General features: G+C 40.5%; 1 protein-coding gene across 1 annotated transcript in view; it reads left to right on the forward strand.

The window, feature by feature from the left end:
* Positions 1–12,500, forward strand: part of LOC138039141 (vacuolar protein sorting-associated protein 33B-like) — a 32,559-nt gene that overhangs the window by 15,107 nt on the left and 4,952 nt on the right. The window contains exons 12-20 of the mRNA XM_068885326.1: positions 1,171–1,257; positions 2,351–2,444; positions 3,180–3,254; positions 6,944–7,008; positions 7,751–7,805; positions 8,231–8,277; positions 10,313–10,387; positions 10,509–10,550; positions 11,828–11,929. Coding sequence (XP_068741427.1) covers positions 1,171–1,257; positions 2,351–2,444; positions 3,180–3,254; positions 6,944–7,008; positions 7,751–7,805; positions 8,231–8,277; positions 10,313–10,387; positions 10,509–10,550; positions 11,828–11,929 — 642 coding nt within the window. The remainder of the gene's footprint in view (positions 1–1,170; positions 1,258–2,350; positions 2,445–3,179; positions 3,255–6,943; positions 7,009–7,750; positions 7,806–8,230; positions 8,278–10,312; positions 10,388–10,508; positions 10,551–11,827; positions 11,930–12,500) is intronic.

The following is a 12,500-nucleotide window of genomic DNA, read 5'->3' on the forward strand; positions in this document are numbered from 1 at the left end:
TTTGGCTATATGCAAAGCGTGGTAGAGTTGAATCCGGGACAAACGGAAACAAATCCAAACCAGGGGCCCGTTTCTCGAAAGTCCCTAAAATTTCCGGGCCATTTTCGGGTGTCACAATTCCCTCTCTATCTCACGTACGGAGAGGATTAAGTCGTCAAACTTCACAGTCAGTTTGCTTTTTGGTACCTTGAAAACGTGCTAAAAGATCGGCCTTCCTGAACATGCGTTTAGTAGGTTCACAAATGGCTTTTCGGGACTTGCGAGAAACGGGCCCCACAGGTTTGAACGGGATTTGAACCCGGGGCAACGGAATGCAAACCAAACGCCCTAACCATTGGACCACGCCATCTCCCTATAAAATGAACCATTTTCTCGGTAAATATCATCTTAAACTTTTAAATATTTCAATCTCTTTTCGGCGGCTCATGTAACCCATGAACACAGCTGATGCAAAACTTTAATTGAAATCTGGCGAACAGATTCAAATGAACTATCCTTTGCCGCTGGGTCAGCCGTACACTGTATCATGTGACATGTCACTGGGCGGGATAAACTAGCGCAGTGATCCTTCTGTATCGCGCATTTTGATATCCGGCACATAATGAATGAAAAGATTGAAGAAAATGGCGTGTTGATCGCATTTCCTACAGATTCATTTTAACTAAGGAATAATGCGACGGAAGCAAATGTTTCGAGTGTGGCCTCGCGTGACATAAGTGAATGAGAAATTTAATCAAGGGCAGCCAACGTCAATTTTTGGAAAATATCTGTTCGGACGACGATTTGAGATCTAGAATTTTCGGAACATTTGTTATAAAATTTCTTGCTTGCCTGACTGTCCTAGGATTTTCGAACATCTAAAAAATGGTATAATTGCCCATTTTTAACGGATTTTTACCCGAAAAAGGTCACCCAGAATTTTCGGGAGCCTTTTTTCTTGCTGAAAATTTCGGAAAGGTAAGTTTTAATCCCTATAATTTTCGGATCACTAGACTTTAGGCTAGGAAATCCGAACAGATGAAAAAATTTTTGGGGATAAAAATATGCCTATATGTATCGTTTAAATACTAAAATACGTTTGACAATGCTATGTTTAAGTGGTTTTGAACTATATTCTCGTTGGGTGCCCCTGTTTAATACGTCAACTGTTTTTTGCTTTGCCTCCCAAAGGTGTTCTGTGACATTAGAGATCGTCATTTCTCCAACGTGTTTGGTTATCTAAGCCAAAAGACAAAGGAGGTGCAGTCAGGGTATGATGTAAGTACAGATGCATCGGTCATGGGCTCTACCACTGGTTTAACCCGAAACCTGCACTGCAGTGGCGTGACATTAACGTAACATTGGGATTTAATGGGGAAGTCTCTTCACGCTCGGCATTTTCTCAGCCACTTAGATAATTTATTTGTCGTTTTCTCCAACTAACTGGGTTCTATATGCTAAGTCGTTCACTTAAAAAAAATTTTACAAGTGGCGAGTTTGTCTGCTACTGAACTACACTTGCCCCTCCTGCCGCATGCCACTAAAGAATTTGCGTGACGTCGCTATCCAACAATCAGTCTCCACATTTGGGCAAGGCTTAAGGTTGCCACAGCATTTTAAAATCCAATTGCATCCAAAGAGAGAGACGCACCATGAGTGGACTAACCTTGGTGAAAGAAGAAAGAGTTGTATTGGAATGGGTAACAAATCTCTGTCAGAAAGCGCTCCAACACTAAATTATAAACGGAATTTTGACTGAGTCGATGTCAGTTTGACATACGCTTTCTTTCTCTCGTTCCTCTCGTGATAAAGGAAACTCTCAAGTCAGCGAATTGCAACGCACTTAAAGGCCCTCGTCCACCCCATAGCTACAACCTACAAGCATTGCGTGCCGTGGAACAATTTTCAAAATTCATTAAATCTAATCGCTTCAATATGCAATGCTAATTTCCATAACGTAAAAAAAAAAAACAGTCGAAAAGCCTGTCGGTTGCGCCAATAAAAAAGTCTTCTGAAATCTGAGATTGAAGCAGTGTCAGATTTGACTCAAACGGTTATTAACAGAACTTCTTTTTTAGATATTAAGAACATAATCATCACTGTTTATACTGCACGTATATATTTTGTGATTCTGTATATTAATTGTTTATTAACCCTATCGCCCCTAGAGGGGTTGTCCATTGACAAGTAAAATCGTGCGGCGTTAGAAAGAGTAAAATCTATAAATGATGGCCATTGTAGGAGAGAAAGGGTTTGTATTTTCTCGTTTTAATTGGAGTTAACCTCTCTCTCTCTCCTTTTCAAGATGATAAATTTCAGTCTTCTTTTCTACGCTCTCACTGAATATTTCGTTGTTTTTTCCTGGTCTTAGAAACGGCAGCACCTGTCAACTGTCAGCGACATGAGACAGTACGTGTCCGATGAATTGAGGGGATTACGACAGCAACACACGGGCTTGACAATACGTAAGTGTGATTTGAATCCTTTTTTCATCAATACTGAAAGACAAAATATCTGGTTCACACCAGTAATAATGGGACATTGGATGGTTTTTATAAATCATTTTTTTGGTTTGGTTTTGTTTTTTTTAGTACCTTGCATGAAGATGAGCTTTATCATCTACGATTTACCCTATAACCTCCATTCGGATAGTCCTACAACCATTTATGCCATAAGATCCAGTTACGCAGTCACCAATCCTCCCGACTATGAAGTCATGTATAGTCTCCTATTCTTCGTAGGTTCGCAGATTGTCGATAAGTACACCGCTTCCTTATTGGCTTCGAGCGGTTTTCAACTGCAAGTTAATTACTTCGGCCAATCAGAACAGACGCAGAGAAATAAATAAGCCAATAATGACACAGGGGAAGTTTATATCAGGAGCCAAGTGCAGAGAACGCGTGCGAACGAGGCACTAGTAATTTTATTCTCAATTCTGATTGGCTGAAGTTTTGGCGCGCAAATGTTAAGCCAATCATCAAGCGTAGGAATCAAAGGAATGAAGAAAATGTGGAAGTGTTAGCGAAAGTACTTACGGCACTCAACTAAAAGCCACATGAATTACCACCACTACGTGAAATAAACCTGTTCATCTTTTCTCCAAAACCTTTCGTGTCAATTCAGTTTTAAGATACTCTGCCAAACGTGCAACAACATATACGGTCACATGTTACTTACTATGAGTGACTTACATAAACTAGATATTGGGGCATGTGAGTTCGTGCTAAAGACCAAGACAAAAGAGAATTTTGAAAGACGCCTTCGTGCAGAACACGGTATGTAAACAAAATCCCCCTTTGTTTTCGATTGTCGAATGGCGAAACAGAGTTCAATCATTTTAAGACTGTTACTGCAATTACTGCAAATTTTTCACGAACAACATTTGTTGTTGTCTTTTTGGGATTTGATAAAAAAAGCAACGGCACAGTTCCCGCTGAATTGTATATTTGGGGGGTTATTGCAATGGTCTGACAAAGAGTGTTTTTTTAAGGAGAAGTTTCTCAACTTTATTGGCTGACTTATTACGCTCGATTATACCATTATAATGCAATATGTATCTGGAATAGACGTAATTAATGGAATAGACCATTACTATTCAGCATGTTGGATGACTTTGTCACGAACGTCTTTTTGATATACAAAAATTTGGTTTTATCAACGGAGTTGATAATGTAAATTGGCCACCGTACAGAGATTCTGAAAGCTGACGTTTCGAGCGTTAGCCCTTCGTCAGAGCGAATCGAGGGATTATGGGTTACGTGTAGTTTTTATAGTAGAGTAGGAGCTACGCTATTGGTGGTAACATGGCAACGTGAAAAATAGGAATATATTAGTTAAATGAAAAGCGTTCGTTAATACCGTGAGGATTAAGGGTGCCGATTTGAAAGATGAACTTTTGTTCCAGATTTTTGCGGCTTTCCGTGGTACCTAGATGTAGGGAAAGGCCGCAGATAGCCATGTGTTTTTTGGAGTGGTTAGGCAGATTAAAATGGCGAGCGACTGGCTTGGATGCATCCTTGTCATTCTTCTCAACATCGCGAAGGTGTTCGCGGAATCGGTCACCTAGTCGTCTACCTGTCTCACCAATGTATAATTTATTGCATAACGTGCAGGTTATGCAATAAATGACATTTGCGGAGGTACATGTGAAACGATCGGTGATCTTAACAGATCGTTTAGGTCCCGTTATCTTGCTAGTGTTAACAATGAAAAGACAAGTTTTGCATCGTGAGCGCGCGCATTTGAAAGTGCCGGGTTGCTCGTTAGTTTTGAGCGCGCTTCTAACTAAAAAGTTGCCTACGTTTTTGTCGCGTTTGAATGAAATAAGTGGAGGTTGCGAAAAGATTCTTCCAGTCTCGGGATCATTTTGGAGTAATTTAAAATTACTAAGAATGATGCTTTTGACTGCGTGATTATGAGGATGGAAAGTGAGGGTGAATGGAATTCTGTCATTCTTATCTTTTTGTGACGTTTGTAGTGATGACTGTCGATCAAATTGTTGGGCGCGATGATGGCCCGCTTTGACCACAGAGACAGGATAGCCACGTTTTTCGAAGAACTGGCACATCTCCTCTGATTTGCTGGAAAAATCGGAGTCATCACTACATAGACGTCGAAGTCTAAGAAATTGAGAATAAGGAATGGAGTTCTTGACATGTGATGGATGTGACGATGAATACAACAAATAACTGTGTGAATCCGTAGGTTTGTAGTGCACACTAGTACATAGCACGTTGCCTCTAATAGAAACTTTGATATCTAGAAAAGCCAATGAAGTTTCCGAAATCTCCCAGGTATATTTAAGAGCCGGATGAAAAGAGTTGACGGAGGTTATAAATTGATCGAGTTCTTCTCTGCTGGATGAAATAGCGCCGATGCAGTCGTCGATGTAACGGCCGTAGAGTTCAGGTTTGGGGCCGTTGTACTGATTAAAAAATTGGTGTTCAACATATCCTACAAAAAGATTGGCATAGCTAGGTCCCATTCTTGTGCCCATCGCTACACCATTAATTTGTTTGTAATAGTTGCCGGCGAATGAAAAACAATTAAGCGTTAAAACTAGTTCGGCAAGGCGGAGGAGCGTTTCCGAGCAAGGTTCTTTGACAGTGCTTGAAGACCTTCGCTATTGGGAATGACTGTGTATAGAGATGTAATGTCCATGGTGAAAATAAGTTTGTCTTGGCCGGAGAAACTGAAATCGCGGAAAATTTGTAGTGCGTGTGTGCTGTCTTTAATGTATGATGGCAAAGATTTGACGATAGGCGTCATAATCCTGTCTAAGTAGCTAGAAATGAGTTCGGTGGGGCAACTACAGGCAGAAACGATAGGGCGACCTGGGTTGTTGGGTTTGTGAATTTTAGGCAAGAAGTAAATGCACGAAGTTCTAGGGGTGTTGATGATAAGATTAGTGGCAGTGTCCGGTAATTCTTGATTAACTATAAGATTTTGAATGGTGTCTTTGACAAGTTTTTGATTTTTGGAAGTGAGATCTTTAGGGATTTTGGCATAAAACGAGGTATCCGAAAGTTGCCGCAAAGCTTCTTTTTGGTCAAGGTCGGACCGCTATCCTGTCTCTGTGGTCAAAGCGGGCCATCATCGCGCCCAACAATTTGATCGACAGTCATCACTACAAACGTCACAAAAAGATAAGAATGACAGAATTCCATTCACCCTCACTTTCCATCCTCATAATCACGCAGTCAAAAGCATCATTCTTAGTAATTTTAAATTACTCCAAAATGATCCCGAGACTGGAAGAATCTTTTCGCAACCTCCACTTATTTCATTCAAACGCGACAAAAACGTAGGCAACTTTTTAGTTAGAAGCGCGCTCAAAACTAACGAGCAACCCGGCACTTTCAAATGCGCGCGCTCACGATGCAAAACTTGTCTTTTCATTGTTAACACTAGCAAGATAACGGGACCTAAACGATCTGTTAAGATCACCGATCGTTTCACATGTACCTCCGCAAATGTCATTTATTGCATAACCTGCACGTTATGCAATAAATTATACATTGGTGAGACAGGTAGACGACTAGGTGACCGATTCCGCGAACACCTTCGCGATGTTGAGAAGAATGACAAGGATGCATCCAAGCCAGTCGCTCGCCATTTTAATCTGCCTAACCACTCCAAAAAACACATGGCTATCTGCGGCCTTTCCCTACATCTAGGTACCACGGAAAGCCGCAAAAATCTGGAACAAAAGTTCATCTTTCAAATCGGCACCCTTAATCCTCACGGTATTAACGAACGCTTTTCATTTAACTAATATATTCCTATTTTTCACGTTGCCATGTTACCACCAATAGCGTAGCTCCTACTCTACTATAAAAACTACACGTAACCCATAATCCCTCGATTCGCTCTGACGAAGGGCTAACGCTCGAAACGTCAGCTTTCAGAATCTCTGTACGGTGGCCAATTTACATTATCAACTCCGTTGATAAAACCAAATTTTTGCATACTATTTCCCCACCGACGCAGCACCACAGTTTCTTTAGAAACTACCCCTTCATTCATTTGTCTTTTTTGATAGCTTCGTAGCAGCATTTGAACCTTCGATATAACGACTTGTCTAGAAAGTGACAAAAGTAATGTCCGTTATATCGAGGTTTAGTTCAGTTATTATCCTTCAACGGTGAGACGTCCTGAATTGAAAACCTTGAAAAGAAAGGATCAAATAGTGTGATAGAAGCAGTAAGTGACTGACACGATAATGCAGTGATAGAAGAGCCTCGATAGTGGTTAAATTGAAATCGTTTCGATTCTTGTGTTAGAGTTGAAGACTCTCCTACACAGGAATAGTGCAATATTAGGCTATTACTCAGTGTATGAGTTGTTTGAAGCGCGATTAGCGGTAATTGAGGTTACGCATCGGCTTGACTGTGGTCAAATTTGGATTGCGTTAATAGGACCCCAATCCCGTATTTTCTTTTTAACAAATTATATTTTTCTACAGACTTGTTGGAACTTATTGAAGATAAAGAAGATGTTGACTACATAGAGGATTGTATTATTAAACGGGTCTGTTGGCTTTATGTGCGAGACAGATACATTGTGCATGTTTGTTTTTTCCTATCTCGGTGCGCAACAACTTCGTTTCCAGGGTTCTTCTCCTACTCGCTCCGATGAATGAGTAGGAGAGAACCCTGGGAACGAGGTTGGGTGCGCAAGCTTGCGGAATCCTCAAAACTCTGCAATCTGATTGGCTTTGAGATCAGGCATAACCGTTTTATCTTTTCTGTAAAGCCGCGCGGAATTGATGTGATGAGTTACTTCTTTGCATACATTTTTTATGTCTTTGTGGAACGACAGAACGGCCAAATTTATAGATTTTCTTTCTTTGAATTTAGATGGAAGAAAATTCGAAAAGAATATACAACCATTTTTATGCAGGAGGGTGCAGGTTAGAGTTGCAGGTCATTGTTTCACCATAGCCTTAGGTTAGCAATTTTGTGAAGGTTTGGTTTGTTTCAGTCATGATAAAACAATGACCTTCAAACCCTAACCTGCAACCCGCACATTTCACCCTCCGTTTTGATGCCTTATTGTTATCTTTGAATAAATTATACAAACTTCATTAACAAGCTTTGTCGGTTCGTATGTATGTATCTTCTAGCTTGGATAGGGTCGTCGTCCTCAAGCCTTGCACAATACCTCTGGCATATATTTTTTCATTTATGCCTGACAAATTTTAAATTAATTTATTACATAAAAGATGCTTGAAGCACCGATTAATAGTTCTCCTTTTATTTCCAAACATTAGGCAAATCCCTATAAAACTTTGCAGCTTCTGTGTCTTTTCTCATTAACCCGTGGCGGTAAGCATTTGATGTACCTTAATGATTCCTAATGATTAGAATGATGCGTGTAACACATTCGTGTTACGCTTATTTGAACCCTTCTACTTTCCCGACAAACAGTCCAAACAGACTGAACTTTCTCTTCATATTGAAACGAGGACTTTTTCTCTGCACCATAAAACAAGATACTCTCTAGTCAAGATATTTATTTACAATGCATGCCTCTCTCCTGAGTTAAGTGAATTTGTTCGTGATCTTTTCGTCTCACCGTAAAATGCTGTTTTTTATTTCACTTTTGTACCAACAGAACTATTCTTTTGATCATATCGCATATTGGCCTCGACGTTCAGACATTTGTATCTATGGTTTTGTAAATGTCCAGAATACATAACGCAATGTTCCACAAATTTGTCAGTAAATTGATTTTTTTTCTATTTGTACAGGGGTTGAACCCAAACTTTGCCAAACATTGAGACACAGGTTTCTTCAGGTATGTTGGCTTAAGTACTATCGTATGTCAAGCGAATGGAAGCTTAAGGGCCGGGCAGACGGCTTAAGCATCCGTTCGATTTTGTTGAACAGCCATGTCGAAACCGTTTTCCACCTTCGTTTATAATTTAACCGTGTTTAAACATGTTGAATCGATGTGGAATGAGCTTAGTCCCCCCGTGTGGAAATTGTTTTAGTCGACTTATTTTCCCACAAGACGACTAATTCAATTACGACTGATCTTATGTAAATGTCGCCGAGTTTGTTGACTTCAACAACCATTCAACATTTCCTTTGTTTTCGCGAGTGTTGAATGAAGTTGAAGCTGTTCCACATTTTTGGGTATGAGCGTGCGCACTAATCGGTCTCTCGATGACGTAGCCATATCCGTATCCATAGTAACAACTACGGGCTCAGCCTGGGACTGAATACCAGGGGCCGGTTGCTCGAACCAAGAGGCATAGTTAAGGTGATTCCCTAGTATTGCACTGCACATCCTGTTCTGCGCATAACACAGCGTAAGCCCCGTTCGTATTCAGGCATGGCTAAGAGGCTTTATGGTCAAATTTCATGGCTCTTTGTCTCACAAGTCTCAACGGATATTCTAAACAAAAAAATATTTAAATTAAACCATAAAGACTCGTACCCATGTGTGAATATTGATATATCGAACGTGGCCAAAAACATTTCAAAATGGCGACCTTTCGCGAGGGAAAGCTCGCTATAAAGAAGAATGGCCGTTTTCAGAGCACAGCAGTAAAGAGCAAAACAAGAAACTTTTTCAACTCTCACAAAACAAAAAGTCGAGTGATAGCCTTGATGATGCTAAAGAACATTTAAGTTTGACAGTGAAAGTGAAACCGCGCTATCGGGGAGACGTGTTGTCGAGGGGTTGAGCTTGATTTGCTTTCTGTTTTCTCCTAAACGAGGTTGGTGACCTATCTTTTTTTTGGCATAATTTTATTCTCTTACTGATCTTCTTTGCGCTGTAAAAAATTACAAAAAATTTACGTCAGAAAAAAAAGTTACAGGAAAGATAGTATTCGTAGCCATCACTCGTGGACACAAAATTGTCTCCTCGAGATCACGCACCCGAAGAACATTCGTAGTCAGTGCCTTTTTAAGACTTGTGGCTGTGCCATAAAACAAACATTAAATTATTCCTTTTGAGCAACACAATTCACCTGTTTTGTTATTTCAAGAATTACGTCAAAGCTGTGCTTCCTGTTCCTGCAAAACGTAGCCTGAACCGATGGAATAAACTTGTCCTTGATGGATGAAGGCGCAATGCTTAAATGAGTAACTTGAGCAAGTTATGTCTCTCAAACGAGCTTGGTGACCTACTTTTTTGATTGCACATTTCGAGTCACCATAATATAGGGAACAATCGAGAAAAGTTTTAAAAAAATCTTACGACAACTTCTATTACTAAGGAATCACCTTAAGAGGTATCAAAACCTTAAGGTTTCCATGGTATTTTACGCTGGTTAGCGCTAACCATGCTTCGAGCAACCCGGGCCAGGTTGTTGAATCAAATTTTAAACTATATGTTGGAACCGTTTGCCCACCCTATCAGTCAACATCGTACAACATCGTTGAATAAAATCGAACAGATGTTGAAGCAAATGTTGATGCCGTTTGACCGGGCCTTTACCCTACGATCTTACGTGGCTCAGATGGCTAGTGCGCGGCTTTCGGAGCAAGAGGTCCCCGGTTCGATCCTCGGTGACTTCAACGTCTCTTTCGGCTTTCCTCTGATCCGTGTAGCTATAACTTTAAATACCCTTAAAACGGAGCACTGACAGAGAGAGGGGGGTAAAGGGCGCACCGTCGGCTTCCATTGATACCAGCCTCGTAGCTGAAGGAACTACCGACGTTAAATAAAGTTACTTTACCTTTAACTTTTACGGATCTTTCGGGTTTGTTATATCTTGTCCACTCAGTGGTAAGAAGGTACAATAAACAACCAAAAACAGTGTTATTCGGAAACTTCACGCTAGGGCCCTTTTTGACCCCATTTCCCTTTCTTTTGACAGAGTTTTGGTCATGAGTACATGCTTACCTTCAGCGCACTTAAACAGCTTGGTCTGTTCACTGAACTTGAACCACAGGTAGGCATTGTACGCTTAGCTTCTAAAATCCCCTGAACAATATTCGCTACTTGAGAACGCCTTAAAGTAATGAAATGCAACTAATTCCTTGAGTTAACGCCTTTATGTCTTATTCAAACAGAGGAAAGGGATGTTCAAGATCCTTAACAAACGCTTGAATTTAGTAAGTAGATTATCAAATCAAATTGCTCTTTGATTGAGATTAACTTGTACTTTAGTTCGTGAAATTTTTTGGCGGTTCCTTACAGTATTACATACTCTGTTGTAATTTATACAAGCGGGGTTGTTAAAACCGTAACCTTTTTAAAAGTGTTCACTTGGATTTGCTTCAAGAAGGTTTTTTTTATAAACGTTTTCTACTGATTTCTGTTCGGTCGAATTCTCTCCTGTTGAATCTTCTGCATTGCTTTGTTATTAATTTCGTCTCAAACTTTGTTAACTCTGCCTTCGTAAGTGTGATTGGAGAACTTAATCAGGGACGACGAGGATTGATACCTCGAAACACTTATGTCCAGGTTTGACCCTAATTAGATGCACGCCTAATTTTGACATCCAACACAAAGTGTCCATTTTGTTTTCAAAAATACACAATGTTCATTCCAATTTTTTTCCTGGAAAGTTCATGCACCCTTTCCGTGCAAAATATTCTTACCTAACGTTTTCATAGTCGTGGTTGTCTCCTTCCTTAAGTTCTCTATCATAATTGTTGACGGAGCGCTGGCCCGCGGCTGGCCCGCGGCTGGCCCGCTCCCTGCGGAGTGCAGGGATGGGGCAGTGGTGAAAGCATCCAGACTCGGCGTCATATGTGGGTTTACAAAAATTCGGTGTTATCAACGGAGTTGATCATGTAAATTGGCCACCGTTAGAGATTCTAAAACCTGACGTTTCGAGCGTTAGCCCTTCGTCAATTTACATGATCAACTCCGTTGATAAAACCAAATTTTTGTATACTACTTCCCCACCGACGCAGCTCCACAGTTTCGTTAGAAACTACCCCCTTCATTCATATGTGGGTTTAGTTTGTTGGTTCTCTACTCTGCACCGAGAGGTTTTTCTCCGGGTACTCCGGTTTTCCCCTCTCCTCAAAAACCAACATTTGACTTGATTTGCGTTAATTGTTAATTTCATTTAGTGTTCCAGCGCTAGAACGACTCGACACTTAATTAAAGTTCCTTTCCTTTTCTTTTGTGGCAGTTGCGATGACCAATCACAAATGTCGAGAACTAAATGAGTTTTGTCCATCAACCAATCAAAATTCAAAGCGAGGCAATAAGCGGGAAAACGAGTTTGTGGAAGCCGCGATACCTGTTCCTATAAGGTGAAGAACTGGCTCGAATCGCGGTAGTCTTTATAACCATCCACAGCATCCGTTAGTTACATTGGTCATTTTTCTTGGCTATTTTGTTATGCTTCATTCTTTTTTTCATGAATTATTCACAGATACCAAAAGATGCTGACAAAATTGACTTAAAGAATCCAAAACAAATGGCTTACGTGTTCAGCGGTGCCTACACGCCAATTTCATGCAAACTTGTGGAGCAGGTGAGACCAATCCCGGACGGCAAAAGTCTTGTGCCTGAATTCATAAACGAGGCTGTCCCTCGTTAGGAGATCTCCACATTTTGCTCAAAATTTCAGTACTTGTATAAGTTATAAACTTGGTCCCACTACCGAAATAAGTGAAAGGCGTCATTAGGGAGCTCAGGCAACGACAACGGCGACGGTAACGAGAACGTCATCTCAAAATATAAATTCGCGTTATTTTAATCGCTTCGTGACCATTGCAATTTTTTAATATGACAAGGGTGTGGTAGTTCCTCAAAAATTGCACATGTCTGAACGGCACTTAATTTAGGGGAGAAAATGAAAATTCATCCTCGAGTGCTGACGTTCTTGATAATCCCTCAAATTTTGCTTTTTCACGTTGTTGTTTTGCTGACAATGACAAAGAAAAATGGACAACAGTGAAACACGCACGTGCAGGGCGTGCAAAGCTATTGTTTTTGCCCACTAAATATGAAATTTGTGACGTTCTTGCTGCCTTCGCCGTTGTCGTTGCTCAAGCCCCCTATTATCATTGTTAGTAGGAAGTTTAAGACAGGACAACGGCAAC

Source organism: Montipora capricornis, chromosome 2, assembly GCF_036669925.1.
Source record: "Montipora capricornis isolate CH-2021 chromosome 2, ASM3666992v2, whole genome shotgun sequence".
NCBI classification, from domain to species: Eukaryota; Metazoa; Cnidaria; class Anthozoa; order Scleractinia; family Acroporidae; genus Montipora; species Montipora capricornis.